The sequence below is a fragment of the Condylura cristata genome, unplaced genomic scaffold (assembly GCF_000260355.1).
Source record: "Condylura cristata isolate star-nosed mole 26May11 unplaced genomic scaffold, ConCri1.0 scaffold00004, whole genome shotgun sequence".
In the NCBI taxonomy this organism is placed as follows: domain Eukaryota; kingdom Metazoa; phylum Chordata; class Mammalia; order Eulipotyphla; family Talpidae; genus Condylura; species Condylura cristata.
This window is the reverse complement of record NW_004567105.1, coordinates 67825848-67836448: the sequence shown is the minus strand read 5'-3', so window position 1 is coordinate 67836448 and position 10601 is coordinate 67825848. Positions and strand designations below refer to the sequence as shown.

General features: G+C 35.5%; 1 protein-coding gene across 1 annotated transcript in view; it reads left to right on the top strand.

Annotated features, from left to right (window-relative positions):
* OXSR1 (oxidative stress responsive 1) overlaps nt 1-10601 on the top strand; it is a 63083-nt gene that overhangs the window by 27359 nt on the left and 25123 nt on the right. The window contains exon 5 of the mRNA XM_004676309.2: nt 2920-2975. Coding sequence (XP_004676366.1) covers nt 2920-2975 — 56 coding nt within the window. The remainder of the gene's footprint in view (nt 1-2919; nt 2976-10601) is intronic.

Below are 10601 nucleotides of genomic sequence, written 5' to 3'. Positions count from 1 at the left end.
TTATTCATATAGAACTGGGGTACAGGCCAGAGATGCAGAGGGTGAGAGGATTCACCAGAGACAAAGTGGGGAGCAGAACAGGCAGATCGACGAAGTACACCGCTGAGGGGAGCAGCGGGCGGGCCAGGAAAGGTCTGCCGCGCCATGTGGATCTCCTCCAGGGCAGGCGGAATCGAACTCATGCGGAAGTGGCTTAAGCTTCTTAGTGCAGTGCTTTAACCCGCTGCACCACCAGGAAGGGCCTTGGGAATGATTCTTTTAAGTGAGTTTTGCTACTTCTTGTATCTTTAAAGTCTAGTTACTATTTTAGGTAGATTTTGGTTTTAGACTGGTTGATCAGTTAACTTTTCTCCATCTTTAACTGTTTCCCCTCCCTCTGAGGTTTAGAGGTTTTGATTAGGGTCACCAGATCTGTTAATTAGACTTAACTTTTCATTCTGTTTTCATCTCACCAATTACTTTTTCCTATTAATGACTTTAACGGAAATGTTGGATTCAGCTTAAGTGTATCTGTCCAATTATTTTTTCCTATTAATGACTTTAACAGAAATGTTGGATTCAGTTTAAGATATTTAAATAGAGTATATTTTCCAGTTTTTTTTTTTTTGATTCATTAGTTCTCTTGACTTTTTTCAGTTTTTCTACAAACCATGCCTGTTGTGGGTGGAAATTTGTTTTTTTTTTTACTAATGAGAAAGTCAAACATATCTATGATATTCCTTTTAATTTTAAGATGAATTTGTAATTTTGGTGCATTGGTGATGTATGAATAGTGACATTAAACTATTAATGTTCTTGCTATTTAAGAATAGATGGAGGATTTAACTGTTGGGCCTACTGGGTTGCTTGTTTCCTGTTTAGTTGGTTAAATCTATTTGATGAGTAACTGAGGGATTCCTCCTATGTACTAATCATATCCTAAGTAAGTGAAGATGGCACAGAATGTATATAGAAATGCTATTAGGATATCAACCCAGATCTTGGTAAAATTAAGGAAACAGGCCAGAGTATCTTATTATTTCTATGATCTGTCCTAATACTGTGTTATAGCTTGCTGAAAACACTCAGCGGAGGAAGTGACTATACTCTGCCCCTCAACTCTAGTGAGTGTTGATGACACGCTAGATGGACTCAGTAAAGGGAGATGAGGTACTTATTGACAGAATACAATGTCCTTTGTCATCCAGAGAGGGGAATGTCCTCAGTTCTCTCCCATCTGTAGTGTACTGAGTCAGAGGCTTTTGGTTTATAGAGAAAATTGAGCCAGCATCCATTCTGTCAGATTCTGGAAAAGCATTTTGTATATTGCTTCAATTTCTAAATAGAAAACACTCAGTGACATGATTTCCTTACACTTCAGTGTATGTTCATTACTGGTGTATACTTGGTATGAAGATACTGCTGCATTTAGCTGTGAAACTGTGCATTATTTACCAAGGAATGAGTTCTATTGAACAGTGGAGAATAAAATGATGGGCATAGGGAAAGGATGGGGTGTTGTGCTCCTTTTCATGACCAACAAGGCCTTCCTCCATGAATTTGCTTTTCTTGTCTAGTATCAAGGTTGCTCTCCTTTGTTTAATTATCTTTATAAAATAAACAGATGGATACATTCCCACAAGATATTTTAAACACTGTTCCCTTTGACTTCAGTCCAGCTCCTCTCAACAGAAGGAATTCATTGCTCTCCCTTTTGTGTTTGTAGAAAGATGTGCATATGTTTGTGATGAGATGAATGGTATCATGCAAAATATACTGTTTTACTTGATTTTTTCACTTAGTTAATGTGTTGGAAGGCATTTCATGTCACAACATGTTGATTGAATTTATTTCAGTTTTGGATGTGTCAAAATAAACTTTTCTGTTGCTGTTGGCTATCTCGTTTTGCTTTAAAAGACTGCTTCAGTGATTCCCTTTGTCTATTCCCAGTAAATATTATTGTGAGAGTTTCTCTAGGTTATCAAGAAGTGGGCTATTGACTCATAGAGTTTAGGGATTTAAAAATTTCTGAGATATGGGTTCTCCTGGTGGTGCCAGGGGTTAAAGCACCACATTATGAAGCTTTCCGAAGCCACTGTAGCATGAGTTTGATCCCCAGCCAGGGAGCTGACCCACATGGCGTGGCAGACCTCTCCTGACCTGCCCACTGCTCCCCTTAGCAGTGTACTTCATTGATCTACCTGTTCTGCTCCCCACTCTGTCTCTGGTGAATCATCTTACCACACCTCTGGCCTGTACCCCAGTTTTGTAAGCATAAATAAATCTTTAAAAAGTTCTGAGATGTTATAACACATTGTTGCTATTATAATTTGTAGATGTGAATGGATAGTACTGATATAATTTGTGTAGGGGAGAATCTTAGGTATGTCACAGGAACATTAATTAGGTATTGAAAACATTGAATGGTAGCCAGAGGAACCTTGAATATTTCAATGATGTTTATTTTTTTTTAACAGAAGCATTTTCAGGTATTACATGAGATGTTAATGTTTACCAATAAAAATATAGAATCTGAATAATTTCTGTCTTGGTGCTATGGGAATAGAATAGTCCCTATTTTCAGTGACATGCTGATCATATAAAATTTTTGAGTATATATTAAGCTGTAGAAAAAATACATATTTTAAAAAGTAAAATTAGGTAAGCGTAGGTGGTAGTCACATTTTTTGAACAGTTATCCCAGTCAACACTATTTGATCATTTGGGTTTTTCTAGATATTACAGTAAAAAGCTATATCTTGTGGCTGTTTATAGTGGATTCTAGTACAAATCACTAAAATACAAAATTTTTTCCGTTGGCCCTTTAATGTGTAAGAGAGCATTGAATTTGCCTGTGTTGTATGAGTATAGTAGACAATTGCTTTAATCATGTGACTCCAAAGGGTAAGTGGTTTTTAATGTTTAACTTTGTTCTTAAAGAGATGTAAAAGCTGGAAATATTCTTCTTGGAGAAGATGGCTCAGTACAGATTGCAGGTAATGATTAATATTTCTTTTTATTTTTATTTAATGGTTAATAAAGCCATATTACTTATCTCTTATGTTTTCCCCACCTTTGGACTCTTCTTTATTCAGATGGATATGTTGGCATCTGTACAAACATTCAAGATACATCTCTGTTTCTTATCCTTCATTTTTTATCTTAATCTAGCCACTACATACTATCTTCAAGTTATCTGCTCATTACCATTACTAAGGTCTCCTGCTGTGGGTTTTTATGATATTTTGTACTTTCCATTAAAAAGGTAAGCAGTCCAGAAACCTCATTGTGTTTAAGAATATACCATAGAGAGGTGATACTGAGCTGCTTTTGTCCTTGGGGCAATGGGGTGTTGGTCATTTAAGAAGACGCATCTGAGGTAGCAGTGTACTTTCGATAGATTCCCAGCTGAAGAAATAAGAGTTGGAGTACAGGGCCTGACAAAGGTGGCTATCCTGATGGAATACCCCCTCCTCCAGGCTTACTCCAGAATGGCTGTACTGCAGGATCATCAAGCAAGCAGATCCCCTGGGAAAACCTCAGGTTGGCCCCACACTACTGTGGGTCCACTCACGGTCAGGTGACTGGTAGGAAGAAGATAATCACCAAAGCTTATATTTTTTCTTCAACTTTTAGAAGATAATTTAGGTATACCTCATCATGTCGTAAGGTAAGGAAATATTTAAATGAAGCCACACAGAGCTCTAACATAAAGAAAAGATGGATAAAGTTGACTCTTAATATTAGTAGCCTTTCTTCACAGAAGGAACACAGTAATGTATCACCATCAATAAGTAAAAAGGCAAGCCACAGAATAGAGACGATATTTGTAGCATGAAAAACTGTTCAAATTTAGGTTATACAATGAACCCATAAGAAAAAAAAAAAACTCACATTAAAAAATAGGCAGAAGAGGCCCTCCCTGGTGGCACAGCAGGTTAAAGCACAGCACTAACAAGCTGAAGCCACTTCTGCATGAGTTCGATCCCCACCTGCCCCGGAGGTGACCACATGGTGTGGCAGACCTCTCCTGACCCACCCGCTGCTCCCCTCAGCAGTGTACTTCGTCGATCTGCCTATTCTGCTCCCCACTTTTGTCTCTGGTGAATCCTCTTACCCTCCGTGTCTCTGACCTGTACCCCAGTTCTTTATGAATAAATAAATAAATCTTAAAAAACAAAAATAGGCAGAAAATTGATAAAGTCATTTTCCAAACAAAGGCATCTAAATATAACAAAAGATGTCAGCCTCACTAGTAATCAGTTAAATTAAAAATAAAATACCATTGCGATACTATTTTATTTTTTTTTAAGATTTATTTATGCATACAAGAGCGGGGTATAGGGCCCTCCCTGGTGGTACAGTGGGTTAGCGCATAGCACTATGAAGCTGTCGCAGCCACTGCAGTATGAGTTTGATCCCCGGCCAGGGAGGTGACCCACATGTCGTAGCAGACCTCTCCTTACCCGCCCATAGCTACCTTCAGCAGTGTATTTCAGTAGATCTGCCTGTTCTGCTCCCTGCTCTGTCTCTGGTGAATCCTCTCACCCCCTGTATATCTGGCCTGTATGTATAAAAAAAAAAAAAAAAGAATTCAGGTGACTCAGGTGTAGGCCAGAGGTGCAGGGGGTAGGGAGAGGAGGGGTGTGAGAGGATTCACCAGAGACAGACTGAGGAGCAGAACAGGCAGATGGATTAAAATACACTGCTGAGGGAGCAGTCGGCTGGTCAAGAGAGGCCTACTGCGCCATGTGAGTCAGCTCCTTGGTCAGGGATCTGCAGTGACTGCTGATAGTTTCATAATACCGAGTCTACCTTTAGTGCCACCAGGGAAGCCCTTTAACTAGGATACAACTTTAAACTGACTGATATGGGAAAGACATCTGACAGTACCAGATATTAGTAAAACAAGGAAGTATCTCATACTCTGATGGGTGGGTATATTACAAATCCACTTTATTGAGATAGAAGATATACTTACTTCAAGATTAAGCTTCTGTATTCATGTTGAGAAACTCATGCTTGCATGTGTTATAATGCTCATAAGCATTAAAAGTTTAAAATAATCCCAGTATCATTAGTAAAATATACACATAAATTTGGTTAATTTATATATTGGAATGCTGTATTAGTTATGGAAATGAGTACAATTATATACAAACCTGTAACTACAGTTATATACAAAAATCTTACTATAAAAATTAAGGTGAAAGAAGCCAGTATAAATGGAATATGTAATATGTGACTTTACTTAAATCAGTTCAAAACCAAGCCCAATTATACTGTATTGTTTAAGAAGGGAAAATCAGATAGTAAAAACTAAAGAAGAGAAATTCTGGGAATATGGTGAAAAGGAAGTCCCAGGACTCGTGTCACCACCTAAACAGTAGTTGTACTGGTTAGTACATAAAAAGCAACTGCATAAACAGAAAAACTGGAAAATAACTGGGCATGCCCAGGAAAAGTCTTAAAAAATGACTGAGAAGATCTTCTGTTTACACCTCAGGCAGATACCTGGGACAAGGATAGCCTACAGCAGTCAAAAAGAAAGGCAATAACTAAACAGCAAATGGTGAGAATTGGGAAGAATCTGATTTCTAAAGTTATTACATTATTAGATTCAAATGTCCACTTATCAGCAAAAAAAAATATGTTTCCTGTGAAAGGAAACATATCAACAAAAACTGTTCCTCAAGAAGACCTTATGACAAACCCACTAGGAGAAGGCCTACTAGACAAAGACTTCAGAACAGCTGTGTTAAAGTTGGTCAGAGAACTAAAGGAAGATGTGGAGAAATTTTAAAGAAATGGAATAACAAGTAAATATAAGGAATTCTGGAGCTAAAAGGTATAATAACTTGTACTGTGAAATGAAAAATTCACTAGAAGAGTGTAAGTGCAAATTGCAGCTGATGAAATAACCAGAGGTCTTGACAACAGAATAATGAGAGTTATCAAGTCTGAGAAACAGAAAGAAAAAAGATTGAAGTGAACAGAGCCAAAGGGCCTGCCTTGTGGGACACAATCAGATCAACATATGCATTGTGGGAGTCTCAGAGAAGAAAGAAGGGTTCAGGGAGAATGTTTGAAGAAATTAATTGCTGAAAACTTCCTAAATATGTTTAAAATCCCAAAAACCTCAGCGATCTCCAAGAAGGATGAATTCAAAGAGACACATACAAAGGTACATTATAATCCAAACTTTTTCTTTTCAAACATCTCACATATTAATTATTGAACCGATTTATTAGTGGGGGGAAAAAACATGCAAAGAGAAAACGTATTTCCTAATCATAGCCAAATAGTTTTCAGCATGGTGTGGCAAGATGCTAGTGCTATTGATATAGCGTGTGTCATGTAGTGTGTGATTGATTCCTTATAGACTCAGCTTGAGTCTTCTCCAGTCTGTTTGCATTTGTATCCACCTTTATTACTAGTTTTCATTTTAATTCATTGAGGAATGAGATGATTCTGTTTTGTTTCTTTATCCTAAAAGTCTTATGAAAGGATGTGTGAGAGTCAATTGCACACAGTTTCATGGCAGGGAAAGATAGAGAATATAATTGAAAATTTGAAAAGCAGAGACAAAGGGAGAATATTAAGAAGCAACTTGTCATTTACAAGTGAGTCTCAATCTTCTCAAGTTACTTCTCATCAGAAACTTTGGAAACCAGAAAGCAGTGGGCAGATTTCAGAGTTATAAAAAGAAAAAAGAAAAGTCAACCAAGACTGTTATACTATGTCCAGTATAACAGTCCTTCAAAAATGAGGGAGCAATTAGAAGCATTCCCAGTTTAAAACCTGAGGGAATTTATTACCTCTAGACCTGACCTGTAAGAAATGTTCAAGGGAGGCCTCAAGGTTAAAAAAAAAAAAGACCAGACAATAACCCAAGCAGTATGAAAAAGTAAAAATCTCAATAAAGGTAAATACACGTGCAAGTATAAAAGCAATTGTGCTTCTGGTTTTCTTTGTGATTTAAGGGGTGAATAAGTACAATTATTAGATTAAAAGTTAATGTTGTGACTTTGTTATATAAGTCCACATATTTTCCTGAATAATTACTGTCAAAGATAATCATTAAGTTATATATTGGAGCACACAAAGCATTAAGGTGTAATTTATGACATCAGTGGCCAAAAGGGATGGGGAAATTGCTGAAGAAATATTGTTTTATATGTTATTGAAGCTAGTTGTCATAAATTAAAATTAGAGTGTTATAACTTTAGAAAGATAAACAATTCCCATGGTAGCTGCAAATAAAATAGCTACAAAATGTGAACATAAGAAAAAATTTAAACACTTCAGGATAAAAAATTAATTGAACACAAAAGTAGATTGTAATTCAGCAAATGTAGAATAAAGAAACTATTAAGACTTACAAAAAAAAATTAACAGGATACCCTCCGTATTAGTAATGTCTTTAAATGTAAGTAGAGAAAGCTCTTATCAAAAAACAGAGATTGGCAGAATGGATAAAAAGACATAGTCCAACTCTGCTCTCTATAAGAGACTCACTTTAGATTCAAAATTGTTGGCTCACTTTAGTTTGAAAGTGGAATGATGAAGAAAAAAAAAAAATTCCATGCAAGTAATAAAGAGAGCAGGGGTAGCTATACTACTATCAGGCAAAAATGGTTACACAGGGCAAATAAGGATATTATATATTTATAAAAGGTTCAGTCAGCAAGATGATATTGGAATTATAAATGTTTTTGTATCTGGTAACACCAGCAAATTACATAAATCAAACTTGACAGAACTGAAGGGAGAAATAGACAACTCTGCAGTAATAGACTTTAGTACCTCACTCTTGATGATGGATAAAGAAGAGAGAAGAAAGAAAATAGAAGACTTAAGTTCCACAACACACCAACTAAATCTAATAGACATATACATATAATCTAATAGCCACTAACCGTGGAATGTACATTATTCTTAAGAACGTATGGGACATTTTCCAGAATAGGGCACCAATAAGTCTAAAATTAACATATATCATGCAAAATATTGTCTAACTGTAATGGGATAAAGTTAAAAATTAATAATTGAAGACTAGCAACTTCATGAATTTGTAGAAATTGAATAACATGCTTAAGCAAGTAATGGCTCAAAGAAGACATCCTAAAGGAACTTGAATGTGCTTAAAGACAAATGAAAGTGAAAACAAAACACACTAAACTTAAGGAACATGGCAGAAGTGTTGCAAAGGGACAACTTTATAGCTATAAACATATTAAAAACCAAGGAAGACAGCAAAAGAATATTTACAGATTAAAAGAATATTTACAAATTAAAGAGCTAGAAAAAACAAGCAGAATATAAAGGTAATAATATAAAGTAATAAGAATATAAAGTAATAATTGAAAAACAATAGAATCAGTGAAACTAAAAGTTGGTTCTTGAAAAGATAATAAAATTGACAGATCATACGTTAGGGCACCAATACGTCTAAAATTCTTAGATTGACTAAGAAAAAAAGGATTAAAATGAATGAAGTTAAATGAAACTAGGGATATTACTACTGATACTACAGATGTAAAAAGGATTATAAGAGGATACTAGGAACAATTAATGCCTACATATATAAAAGGGACAAATTCGTTGAAACACAAGACTGAAGACAACAGACTGAATCATGAAATAGAAAATCTGAATTGACCTGTAACTAGCACAGAGGTTAAATAGTAGCCAAAATCTCACAACCAAGAAAAGCTCTGGACCTGATGACTTCATTGGTGAGTTGCCAAACACTTAGCAACTAATATCCTTCTCAAACTGTTCCAACATATTAAAGAGGAAGGAATACTTTCAGATGATTTGGAGGCCAGCATTACCACAATACCAAAGCCAGAGAAAACAACTATAAGAAAACTACAGATCAGTGTGCCTTACAAACTGAAGTCAGAATTCTCAACAAAATAATAATGAATCCAACAGAAATTTATTAGTGTGAAAGGATGATTCAACAATGAAAATCAATCTATATAATAGATCACTTTAACAGAGTGAAGGAAAGAAACTGCATGGTCATCTCAATAAATGAAGAAAAAGCATTTAAGAGAAAGTTCGACACCTTTTCTTGATAGCAGCGTGCTGAAAGCTAGGAACATCCTTGACTCCTAAAAGCCATACTATGTAAGCCCACAGTGAACGTCAAAAGAGAAAGCTTTTTCTCTAGCTCAAGACCAAGGCAATGGTATCTGCTTATGCCACTTCTATTTCAGCATCCTAGGAAGTTCTACACTGAACAATAAAAAGAAAAGACATTCTAATTAAAAAGGAAGAAGTAAAATTGTTGGCAAATGATAAGATCTTATATGTAGAATACCCTCAGCATCCATCAAAAAAAAAAAAAACTTTACAAAACTTTGAACCAAGAAATTATTCAATAAATTAGTATACAAAATCAATACAAAACATAGTTACATTTCTGTAGACAAACAATTTGGGGAAAAGTTACATTTATAAGTAGAATCAAAAACAAAATACTTAAGAGTCAGCTTAACCAAGGAAGTGATGAGACTTGTAAAATGAAAAGTACAAGATATTGTTGAAAGAAATAAGACATAAATAAAACAGTTCCATCTTCATGGTTTTGAAGACTGAATTAAAAATCTCAGAATAATCTGGAGATGCAGATTACTACCCAGAATAATCTGGAGATGCAGTACAATCCCTATTAAAGTCCCAATGTTTTTGTTGTTGTCTCAGAAATAGATAACATCCTAAAATTTATTGTGACTCTCAAGGAGCCCTCAAACAGTCTTGAAGAAGGAATAATGTTCAAAGATTCACATTTCCTGTTTTTAAATAGTTCTATGAAGCAGTAATAACAATAATATATAGTAGCATAAATATAGAGACTAGACTAGGCTAGATTAGAGAATTGGGAAACAGATCTTCACATGTTCAGTTAAATAGTATTTGGCAAGGTTGCTAAGACCATTCAAGGGGTGGGGGCTGAGGGTTAGGGCAGTCATTTTAGCAAGTGGTTTTGGGAAAACTGGATATCCCCATGAAAAGAATGAAGTTGGATTCTTGTCTAACACCATACACAAAAATGAAATCAAAATGGATCAGATACCGAAATGTAAGACCTAAAACTAAATTCTCAAAAAATAAAAAAAAAAAAGCTTCATGACATTGGATTTGGCAATGATTTTTTTTTTTTTTATGTGACACCAAGTGCCCAGGCTACAAAAGAAAAAGGGAAAGTGGACTAAATGAAATTTAAAATTTTTGTGCAACAAAACACTGCTATAGAATAAAAATTTATCCCACGGAATAGGGGGACATATTTGCATATTATATACCTGACAGGTGACTAATGTCCAGAATATACAGAGAACTACATCTCAACAAGTCAGTTAAAAATAGACTTAAAGAGTTTTCTCCATTGAAGATAAGCAAATGATTAATAGGCACATGAAAAGATGCTCCCCATCACAAATCAGCAAGGAAATGCAAATTAGAACTACAGTAAAATCCCATATCCAGCTGGGTGGCTTTATCAAAAAGAGAATATGTTTTCTGGATTGAGAATATGGAGGAGTTGGGATTCTTGTGTGCTTTTGGTGGGAATGTAAAATGGCATAGCTGCTAAACAACATTACAGTTTC